Source organism: Ceratotherium simum, chromosome 19, assembly GCF_057802395.1.
Source record: "Ceratotherium simum simum isolate JZ-2026a chromosome 19, ASM5780239v1, whole genome shotgun sequence".
NCBI lineage: Eukaryota > Metazoa > Chordata > Mammalia > Perissodactyla > Rhinocerotidae > Ceratotherium > Ceratotherium simum.
The window spans coordinates 23900735-23913095 of record NC_141918.1 but is presented as its reverse complement, the minus strand read 5'-3'; the positions used below and the strand labels follow the sequence as shown (position 1 = coordinate 23913095).

The window sequence follows — 12361 nt, the reverse complement described above, 5'->3', positions numbered from 1 at the left end:
TAGCAAGTGTCTTTCATTTGTGTAGAAAGGTTTGCCAGTTTTTAAAATTTTTGGTCATTTGGATTTAAGATGAATGAAAGTTTATTGCAACTGTTAATCACATGCAGTGAGCCTCTTTTCTCTCTAAAATCTTGTGCTAGACAGTAAATAGAGATTGTTATAAGACAAGGAATTTAGGACATTGTAGCAGATATGCCATTCACCACACCGTGAGACAGAACTAGAAGTGCCAAATGAGTGGGAGAGGTAGTGAATAGGAGCTCAGAAGAGGGAGCAGGGAGAAATCACCATGGCCCATGGGGGTAAGGATATAAATTCAGAAGCAGTGTGGTGGCAGGTCTGGATTTACCTGTATTTCAACTTGTGTCACGGGTTGTTATGAAGGTATTATACAATCCCTGTAATGTGGTTGACTTTGCCACATCTTACTGACACATTACAGTTTTTAACTTACTTTTTGGTTGTTATTGTTTGCCTATTGTTTATACTGCTGTCTTTCCATCTTGAAATCACCATGTGATAGTAAACTCTGTGCCGAAGCCATCCCTTACCCTATGGTGCCATCTGCGTCATAGCATGTTAGATGAAACCTATAAGATGCAGGAGAAATACTTCTAGGCAGAGGCAATGTTTATGTAAAACCAAAGACTTTTTGGGAACTACTAAAATCGCCAAATCGGATGGAGAAAACCACAAGGAGCAAACACAAATCCACTTATTAGTATGAAACTATTACATTTCCAAGGGTGCCTTAGCCTAATTTCCTAGCAGATTGTCTTAGTCTGTGAGCCCCTCACAGTAAGGAATCCTCCTCATCAGCTATCTCTGCTGGACTCCATGGGAGCCTGAAAATGAAACGTAAAGTAGGTCTCTCTGCTGAGGAGGTTTACCCAGTGGCCAGGCAGTAACTCTGCCAGAATATGAAGAAGGTCATGCACTTCGTGTAACAGTGACTCTAGAATCCAATTAAAAAGTTTAGTATAAGGCGCAGTCATTCCCACTTAATCCGATCACGGTTTAATGCAATCCTCTGCTTATTTCAGTCAGCGCCTTTGGAGGCAAATCAATTGTATGTCTTTGTTTCCACGTTTTCCTCGGTAATTTGATCACCTTCAGCTGTTTAAATAAAGCTCAATTGGGAAATCTGGCAACATCTTTGAAGAATTGCCACATAGCATAAAGTCAACAAAGAAGCTTCATTATGGCGAGCTCCAAAATGGACACGACAAAAGCAAAAATTCAGTTGTCTATGATGGAAGTGGAATGGAGTGTGGTGGAGTCGAAGAAGAAAATTCTTGCAAAGAGTCTTGACTCAACATAAACTGATAAAATACTGTTGATTGCTTCTCTCTACACTCATTCCAACTTACTGGAAGGTTGTAAATATGTTAGTGCTGCTGTTGGCATCATGGAGGCCGGTCTCTCAGTTGAAATGATAGAAATGATATTGATGCATTTCTCTGAAGCTGACAGTACTTTTGAGCAGTGAAGACACCTTCGTTTGCTTTGTAAGGGTGTCACCCTGAGTTCCCCATATAGAAAGTTGGCATTTACCTCGTGAGTGCGTGTGGCTTATTGCTTCAGGGAAGGCTGAAGCGGCCGATGATACAAAAATGGCCCCTCTTATTCTGTTGGAATTTGAGTAATTCCAAATATGTACATGACTATTATAAAATTTAGAGTAGACTCAGATGGTTAATTCTGCAAATTGGATGATTTCTGACTGTCCATAATGGAATAAGAGGATTACTTTGGTCTGTGCAAATATGAGTGAGATTGACAAACTGCAAGTCCCAGTGGTTGCAAATTACCCATTTCACATTACTTTCAGAGCTGAGGTACCTGAGGATGTCTGCAGCTCTGGTTCAAGTCATTAAAGGGAGGAAAAAAACAAATGTAGGGGCTGGCCTGGTGACATAGTGGTTAAGTTCATACGCTCCACTTTGGTGGTCCGGGGTTTGCAGATTCGGATCCTGGGCGCAGACCTACACACTGCTCATCAAGCCACGCTGTGGCGACATCCTGCATACAAAGTAGAGGAAAATGGGCACAGATTAGCTCAGGCACAATCTTCCTCAAGCAAAAAGAGGAAGGTTGGCAACAGGTGTTAACTCAGGGACAATCTTCCTCACCAAAAAAACCCCACCAAAAACAAAACAAAACAAATCTAAATTGATATCAATAGCCATTTTGAAAAATATGCACAATAACATATGCTACAGTTCCTCTTTTGATATGCCTATCATGTGCTGTTCTGGGAGAACAGCATGAGCTGCCCTTAAGAGGGTTACCTATGGAGTTACAAACATGGTCTATATGGCACTTTTCAAGAAAGCTGCTTAGAAGTAGAGCCGGGCTGTGTCCCTCCTTTATTAAAGTCAGCTAAGTCAAATTCCTCGCTGCACTCATTTTAGAGTCTAAGTTCTGTGCGCCCAAGTATTTTATTTTGTCCGCCTCCACAGGGAAGCCTTGAAAGGCTTTGCTATGCCTAGACCTAACTTAGAGGATGTGTGTGATACCAGAACATGCCTCACTGTGGGGAAGGGAGAGAGGTAGAGCCAGAATCTTCTTTGTGTCTGAGTTTGGAGGAGGAAAATGGAACTTGTAATGTGATTCCAATCAGCAGCTAGCCCTTTAATCTCTACAAATGAAATATTCAATTTAATAGAATTCTAAAAGTAAAACAAATGCTTTGTTCTCAGTGATTCTGCCATTCAGAGCTCTTGGCAGCACATCAACCATACTTGAAATGTCTTTGGGTATTTTTTTTTTACTGTGCTTTTCATCCTAACACATCTTTTGAACTGTTAGAGTTTTGAACAGAGAAACAGGAAGGCCGAACTCCTCTCAGAGTGTCCGGTCTGTGTTGCTCTAAGGTCCCCATCTGCTGACTTAGCAATAAAGAACTTACCGTAATAAGTATTTTGGCCATACTACAGTAGATTTGAGAGGCTAAAAAGTAATAGAGCAAATTAAAATGAGTTTGGGGTAGAAAGGAAAGAAATACCGCATAGGGAGATGTTTGTAATGAAATGCGTTACAAATCACTACCAAAGTAAAACTATTATGCTGGGGAAATCAATTGCCAAAAATTGCCACAAAGTGTGGATGTTATGAAATAACACTTATTCTTTATTGAGCATTTACTGTTCTAGGCACTGTGCTAAGAGTTTTTCATGTAATATTTCATCTAAGCCTCACTATATGAGTTATAAGGAGGAAATTGATCTCTGGAAGGGTTGTCACACAGTAAGTGGCTCCAACCCTGATCTACCTGACTTCATGGTCTTCTGCTGAATTTTGGTGAATTCTTTTTGTATTTTTTGATGTGCACCAAAACGTTAATATTTTTATTAATGTATCAAGAGTATTGTATAACTTCTCTTACATTTATTAGAGTGTTCATATGAAGATGGAGAATTTCAAACCATTTATTGGTTTTGAAATTTTATTTAAGCCTATTTAATTTGGAGTATTTCTGTCATTGGAAGCTATGCAAAAATTTTGCAAAGACTTTTTCAGTAGTTGAGATACATACTTTGGGGGTCTGAAAGTGTGCAAGAGAAAAATGAATCCTTTTTTACTCTCCGCTTGTAGCCGTGAAGTCCCTGGGCTGAAAAGTTGCATTAGGAATGAGTTTACAAAGTTTTTGGCCATATTTTCAGGGGTGCATGATTTTTGCTGTCAGTCTATATCCTGTCAGGCAGGGACTGAATGGATACTCTGCTGCTCAGTGGAAAGAAGTCCATTTGACTCAAGAGATGCCCAAGGGTGGGGGCTCCACCTGCTTCAGATCCCAGCTTGCCTGGCTCACTCTCACACACATGCAATCTCAGGGCAGGTGGGTCAGGAGACTCACATCCCAAGGGGGTCTTTTCCTGTGGAGAAAGGCTGTTGGGATGCAATTGGAGAAAACGATCCTTTTTTGGTTGCATCCTTATCTTCTTCCTCTCCCATCTATGTGAAATATAGTGCAAATGGCCATTGGAATATAACAAAATATCTCGTGACTCTGGTCCTCTGGGAACTTAGAATCCTCTGGGAAGGGTGAGACATAATCACTTGAAAAATAAGTTTAGAGGAGGAAAAGATAGTTTCTGGTTCCCTCAGGAACTGGCCCTGCTGCATTCTTCATGAAGGTTGAGACTTAGCCTTCTGTTCATTGCTGTCTTCCCAGCCCCTGGAACAGGGTCTTCATGGAGACACTCAGTCAATGTGTATTAAAGGCCTGAGTGGGTTAGCAGTCAGGAAAGGCTTCGTGGGGTGAGTGGGATTTAAGATATTTCTTTATAAGAGGATTTTTTTTGTGTGTGAGGAAGATTTGCTCTCTTTTTGCTTGAGGAAGATGGCCCCTGAGCTAACATCTGTGCCAGTCTTCCTCTACTTTGTATATGGGACGCTGCCACAGCATGGCTTGATGAGTGGTGTGTAGGTCTCCGCCCAGGATCCAAACCCATGAACCCCAGGCCACCGAAGCAGAGTGGGCAAACTTAACCACTATGCCACCAGGCCAGCCCCAAGAGGAGTTTTATAGGTACATGTTGGGAGAGGGAGAGAGTCAGGAAAGTATAAGATCAGTTTGGAGAGAACTATTTTGGATAAAGTGAGGGGCTGGTGAAGGAAAATTTTGAGATATTGTCAGAAGAATAGGTAGGAGTCACACTTTGGAGGGCCCTGAATTTCTGATGGGGGAGGGCTCAGAGTCTGTGTTGTATGTTGTCCTTAGAAGGAGTTGATGAGAGCAGTGAAGCAGACCAGTGACGTCACCAGACTTCCCCAGCCTGAAGGACAAATTGCCTGCCCACCTTCTAAGTTTTTGTTGCTCATGTAGGAGAATTTGGGTATATTTTTAACTCGCACTGAGCAGATGGACTATTTGATATGAAGCCATCCTAATGTGCTGATATGGAGTACTACATTGTAGTTTGTGTAAGTGATAGTATTGGACCTGTTTGAGCTGGTTTCTATTTCTAGTCACTTGAGGGACTTCTTGACTGAATTATACTTTTGCTTTTGCCTGATCTCTCTGTAGAGAACCAATAGGGAAAAGAAAAGAAGTTAAATGAATATTTGCTAACCCATGGAAATCTGCCAGTCACTTTTACATATATAATATCATTCATTTATTGCATTTCATATACCTGTATTAATCCAAAGAATATTAAAAAATGCATATACACTTTTAACAAAGATGAACCCAGTATAGAAAAGGAAAAATAAAAAAAGAAACATAAAGGAAGTCAGTGGAGTTTGTTGCACAGAATACCTATCATGAGGACTTGGGCACTTGCTAGAGGTGGTTGCAAATGGGATGGGGGCTGGGGGCTTTTTGACTTCTGGTGCAAAGAGGGAGACATGATGAGTTATATGATTTACAGTGTTTGTGAGATAAGAAGAAATTGATTACTCAGGAGCAGCCCAGCTAGTTCTGGAACCTGAGAGAAAATTCTCCCGTGAGTCCACATAAAGAAGACCCTGAAACATTTTATTTTGGTTGCCAGTGGGAAGGGTTGATATCCTCTTATGAAAAGGGAGGAGTCAGACCAATGCCCTACTGCCTGGAAGAGGGCTGAGGTGGTAGCTGTGGGCAGGGCCAAGGCTTTCATCTTTAGTCCCTAAATACCTCAAGCAAAATCTTTGTAATGAACTCTCGAAGATGCACCCTTTATCCCCTTCAAATCACAGCCTGCAGTTATTATGCTTGTTTATTCATTTATTGTTTCTTCTCCCAAACATATTGTCTTCTGCACAAGAGCAGAGGCTCTAAGTGTCTTATATATCCTTTCATCTCCACGTAGCACATAGTCCGATATATATATTAGCAGTTTAAATATTTATTGAATGAAGAAAGGAATGGAAAGAACTGATGCTAAAATGTACTCTACGGTAACTGAATTAGTCAGCCTGTTGAAAGGGATTTTTAACTACTTATAAGCCTGATTACACTAGATTGCTAGCTATAAGAATATTTGGAATGTTTACCAGAGTGATTGATCTTGAAACAGCTGATAAAAGACATTCTTCTTGCCAATAATCAGATAAATCAGATGGCCAGTTGTCTGTTGAGTTCATCCCACGTGGGAAATCTTTAGAGTAGGTTTTATAATCCATATCTCAACAGTGAGGAAACAAAAGTGCAGTGAAGTTGAATTATGGATTTATTTTCTACTTATAAAAATAATGAAAGATGTATTTTTTAATTGAAACATTTTCTTGAGCATATCATATAATTTGGCTGTGGTATATGTGGCAGCTGCATTCACACACGTTAGTTAAACGTTAGGCATTTCTAAAATAACTGAGGTGTTTGTAGGAACCAGATATATGGCTAACTTTTGCTTGCTTCCCTTTCAAATATGGATTACTGTCATTCCTGGTGAGAGAACGCAGGAATCCGTTACCTGTGGTGGCTGATTAAGGGCTGTGTCCTCCCACCCTGCAGGGACACGGAATACAAAGGGCTGCAACTCTCTCTGGATCAGATCTCAGCCTCCAAACCAGCCTTCTCCTATGCCAGCAGCTCCACTCCTACTATGACTGACAGCAGGAAGGGGGCCAAGCCTAGGCTCTCCAGCTCAAAGTCAAAATCCAGGACTTCCCCATACCCTCAGGTAGGTGCATTGCCCTTTTTCATCTTTCTTTTCTGTGACCTGATTTGGTCTCACCGTTGAGGAAGTAGTAAAACTGTTTGGAATTAATTATCTGGTTTTAATAAATTTAAAACTTCTATAAATCTAGAAAGCTTTCTAAAACTATCTTCTTCCTCCTCTTCTTCCTTTAAAATAACTGTGCTAGTAAAAATTTGAAGTGATCTTGTGGTTTATTGCTTTTATATAAAGGTCATGAGAGTCTCAGTTGTGGTCAGAACCATAACTCTGTTATTTCAAAGAGATTGATCCTATATGTCTTCCCCACAATGATTAACCAGAAAGATGTAGCCAGCATAGTGAAAGATGGAAAACGAGAGCTTAATGTAGAAAAATTGAATTTTAGGATAGGAACTGAAGTAGAAGGAAATTAAGAGGTGGAGGCAAAGGATCAAGGACGCATTTCATCCTGAGATTTGAGCACAGATGGACTATTTATGGGGAGGAATGAAATAGAAAGGGTCTTCCAGATGTCAGGAGTGGTAGAAAAAGCTACTCTCTTCTCATCTTTGCAAGGTGGTGAGTTGATGAGACTCAGAGGAGGTATTCCAGAAACACTGCAAGGTACAAAGACGAGTCCTGATTCTTGGAAGGAAAAATTATTTTTCTGATTAGTTACTGAACTATAGAAACTAGACTGGGTCAAGTTGTGTGCACAACTCTCTCCTGGCCTGAAGGAAGTAGGACAGCACTGGGGATCCCCCACTCCCGATATCCTGGGACCACCTGCCTCCATCCTTTTCTTTAAGGGTGTCACATCAAACTTCCTGCAGTTCATTAGAATAACACAGGAGATGATTCCTGGGCTGGTATAAAACTAAACTGGATTTGGAGTCATTTCATCAAGATGGCCTTTATCATTTATCTTTTTAATATATATATATATACACACAGATATATAGTGTGTGTGTGAGGAAGATTGGCCCTAACGTCTGTTGCCAATCTTCCTCTTTTTGCTTGAGGAAGACTGTCCCTGAGCTAACATCTGTGACAGTCTTCCTCTACTTTGTATGTGGGATGCCACTACAGTATGGCTTGATGAGCCGTGTGTAGGTCTGCAGGTGGGATCCAAACCCGTGAATCTTGGGCCACCAAAGCAGAGCGCACAAACTTAACCACTACACCACTGGGATGGCCCCTAAGATATTTTTTAAAGTAAAAATGGCCATCTAATGGGTACAGAAACTATTATTTCCTTAGTTATCAGAGCTATATTATTCTGTTGATTTCTACCAGTGTATACTGTTTGAGGAAATGTCGTTCATTGAACTAATGGCCACTAAGAAGCTACTATTTGCTAAATTGTTTTAGCAGCTTGGTATATCAAGATAGAAGATCCAGCCCCCAAGCGACCCCAAGAGACCTATGTCACGTGGTTTAAAATCTCCCACAGAAGACCAGATTTGTTTACTCTGACAAAAGGGAGGGAGGTAGATGTGTGATGCCTAGATGTTTTTCAGTGGATACTTTCTGTTATGAGGACTGAGCACTTTACTTATTAAGTGCATTTTAGTTCAAGTCACTGTGGAGGAAAATTTGCTTCTTTTTATTGAACATCTGAGAAGCTTTTCTTATTACTATTTTGTACTTTGGGAAAAGAGTTTTATTGTCTCCTTTTACTACTTGGAAGGATGGATTATGCCTCTGGGTAATTCTATCCTTACATATATGGGAGTGTTGGACACGTAGATGAAAGGAGAATTTAAATTAGGAAATACAGTTAAGGAGTTTGTCTATTGTAATACAGGAATTAAGCCACAAACAACAAAATCTCCTCTTTGGACTTCCAAAACCTCATTGTCTGTGTTTTCTTTCATGCTCAGCTCTTAACATTTAAAATTTCTATTTGTTTACTCTAATGGTACACTACTCATATAAAAAAACATTTTAACTGCCATTAGACTGCTCCTTGTGTATGTGGGGAGGAATTAATTTGAAAGTTATACATGTTCCATAGTTTTAAAAAAAAGCAATAGAGAAGAGTGGAAAGTAGAAAAATCCCCTGTATTCCCTCATTTTCCCTCTCCAAAATTGCGCTTTCTTCTAGAAATGGTCTGTGATGTATAAAAATCAAGAACATGCACACACGTATGTCCACATAGGATTTCTCTTGACGTTTGTGTGTTCATTTTTGTGGTTAATACCCATATAAATGTAGTCTTTAGAATTTTGGCCATATGTCTTATTTGAAATTGCACAGTCATGAATTAAGTTTACTTAACATTTATGTGCCTAGTAAAGGTTATTCTTTAATTGTGTTTACTTTAGATAATCATGGTGCTAGGTCAATTATTGACTGAGTTCCTAGTACATGGGCTACTAATACGTAGAGATCAGAAACGGAACAGTCTTTGCTTTTGAGGAGCTACTTGTGTAGACACACAAGGGAACAGGCATTTGCAGTCAATTGTCGTGGGGTGAGCAGAGGGTCCTCTGAGGACACGTTGGAAAAGCATGACATCCAGGGCAAACTCATTACTGTTTCTGCTGGAAGAAAACAACAGTACCATCATCTTGGATTCTAGACCCTCAAAATTTTAAGGAAAAAAAAATTTAGCTTCTCAAAAGTCTTATTTGGTCCAAATTGTCCTTATATTATTAAGGGATACTTAGCTTTTAATTTTCATATGTCCCTGCTATTATGTGTCTTTGACTCAGTAGATGCTACCTGAGCGCCTGCATTGGAAAGATACTACGCTGGCCATTGTGGTGAATGAGGGTAGGGTTGGGTAAAAGATGCTAAACTATAAAGAAGTGGTATAAGAATTGTCCTTAAGTTTTGCAGTACAGTTGGAATGGTAATTTATATACCGGAATAAGTAATGTCTAGGAGATGGTGTATACAAAGGGCTTTATGAGTGATGTCAGCTATAGGGAGTCTAGCCTGGATGACTGAGGAAGGTGTGGTGCCCAGGCTTTGAGGATAGAATTCAGGTATATGGGCATAAGGGAAGGGAGAGGACACTTTGGGAAGATCAAGATTATGAAGAAATTTAGGGACACACTGTTAGTGTGATTGGGTCTGGGGGTGAAGTGGGGGAGAGTACGTCCCTTTGGATGAGGACTAGTGATGATATGTTTGGAAACATGGATTGTTAGGCCAAGGAGTTTAGAGTTTGTTTTGGTTTGTTTTGTGGAGAGTTTGTTTTGTTCTCATTTTTGAACAGGAAATGAGAGCATTACTGTGGTTGAGGCAAGCTGCTTAGACACTCATTTTACTAGTCCTGCTGTGAGTCTGTGAAGGGCTGAACTACAGTTCTCTACTGAAGTGAAAGGCCCTGCAAAGGAAGAATCGATAAGATTCTTTTTATCCTTGGGTGCTTGTACCTCTTCTCATTATAGATATATTTTGATCATTATAGATTTATTTTGAAATTACATTTTAAAGCTTACTTTGTGTAGTTAATGACACACTTGTATTGAATTTTTCTTTATGTATTAATAGATGTATGATAAATGCATTTTTAGTTACTGAGTGATCAAGCTTTTAATTGTATTTAATTTTAAATACTTCTGCCTCTTTTCTCAAAAATAAAGAGAAAATCTTTTCTATTTTGTTATTTCCATATTTACATATTTTCAGCATGCAAATTCTCATCAGATTTTTCAAAAGGCAGTTTCCAGAGCAAAATCGAGCTTGTAGGGTAACATCTCGTGTCTCTTATTAGCTATGTAAATGATGACTTAGTGATTCCATCAATATTATTTATTAGGCATATCTAGAAATTCCCAGCAGATATCCAATGAATGGCGAACAGCAACACTGCTTTTTGGAATCATTTAGGCACCCTTATTTGAACATGCGAGATATGCACAAATTGTAATTCACGGCCACCGCCCAGTTTGTCTGCAGTAGTGGGTGAACTTTCAGGTCCCCTGCTGGTATGAGATGCCCTTGGGAATGATTTTAGACTTGATTATATTATAGTCACTTAATGAATGACTCAATCACCTTTGTACCTCTGTGTATTACTTGGGACAAGAGAGGTCAAAATAGAATTGTTTTTGAAAAATTGTTGTAAGAAATACTGTAGTTAATTTCCAAAGATTCTGCAGTAGCTACTGTGCTGCTGTATAGCAGCAATCTTACCCTTATGACAGTTGTATTTTATTGTTATTGGGTTTATATTCATGAAAATAGCAACTTTTCTTTTTCATAGTTCTGTTGAATTAAAAATATGGAGTTTACAGAATTTATTTTTCAGACCTTGTCCCTAGCAATTGCTAGTAGTGATTGCTAGACTATTCTTCACGTCTTTTTATGGAACTAGTCACGGCTCCTCTAATACAGTTGGAAGTTATCTTGGCATCGTTTAGCCATGTCAATCATGAATAAATTGCCTCCTGATTCCAGTTTCCTTTTATACTTCTCATGTTGGCATGTTTACAGTTGTTACGTTTATTATAGACGGTGCGTGCCGTCCTGTTTTATTGCATCATCCTGCCCTCCTCTTGCTTTTTCCCTAGTCAGTAATAACCAACCTACTATGTAATTCCTAGTAACAGTGCATGCGTTAGACTGTGTATGCTTCTGAAATCTGAAAGTATTGAATCACTTGCTACAGATACACTGTAACACTTGCAGGTTTTACTCCACATCTGTTAGTTTAAATAATTCCACAGAACCCTCTTCATTTTCATTGCCAACAGTCTGGCTTCCTTTTGGTGAAGGTAGAAACTCTCTTTCTGCAAAGATTCTTCTGGCCTCAAAAATACACAAGTGCTGGCTATGCTGACTTTTTAAGTTATAGAGAAAAGAAGGACCAAGGATTTCGCAGCGTAGTTTTCTATTATACAGAGTACTTTTCTCACTACCAGGATAGAGATCTCTTCATTTCATGTTTTATATGTAACATGAAAATATGTAATCCTTCGCTATTAATGACAAAAAATTTTAATGCATCTTACAAAAAAAAATGAAGTCACCTTTTCAGAAATTCTTGCACTATACAGGCTTGTTTATATTTTCTGGCCGTGTATAAACTTGAGATTACTCTCCCTCTTCTATAGAAATACCAGGAGATTATTAGAATGGACCTTTATGGTCTTTTTAGATCATCTTCATAAGTGAACCTCTGAGTATTATTTTAGAAAACTCAGTAAGGTAAGACCTCTGTGTTACTATTTATACTTTGGCTTTTACTAACTCTTGCACTTAGTTAAATATCTGTTATGTGCACTAAAATGCTAAAGGTGGGGTCCTTAAGGAACCATGTCCATGGTCTCAATGGGGAGGCAAGACCAACATTTTAGAGAGGAATTGTAACTTAGGGTTGGTCATGGGACCTCAAGGCCACAGCTTCTGCCTTTTCATTCCCCTGGCACGTGTTGGGGGGGGGTGGTGGGGGGCAGGCAGTGATGTCCAGGGACTGTTGGCTGGTGCCCATCCTTCCCTGGTTACTAACAGGTTTTCTCCACGATCACTTTGGGGGATCACTCCCTGGTCACACACTTCCCCATTAATCAGCTTCCTTATACCTCCCAAATTTACCTGTCACTACTCTGCTTCTCTATCCTCGCTCAGCACGTGGGTTTCAGGAGGGACCCAGGTGCCTTATTTGAAATAGGCTAGTGAAGTCTGCTGTAAAGGACACACAAACTTGCTGAGGGAATGTGCAGGGTAAAGGAGTGGTCTGATTAAAGGAGTCCATAGAGAAAGGTGATATTTTAGGAGATGTGATGGATAGAGTGGGCGACGAGATGGAAGGGAGTAC

General features: G+C 39.7%; 1 protein-coding gene across 1 annotated transcript in view; it reads left to right on the top strand.

Moving 5' to 3' along the window:
* SIM1 (SIM bHLH transcription factor 1) overlaps positions 1-12361 on the top strand; it is a 62529-nt gene that overhangs the window by 32534 nt on the left and 17634 nt on the right. The window contains exon 9 of the mRNA XM_004422153.3: positions 6443-6611. Within this exon, the coding sequence (XP_004422210.1) occupies positions 6443-6611 (169 nt within the window). The remainder of the gene's footprint in view (positions 1-6442; positions 6612-12361) is intronic.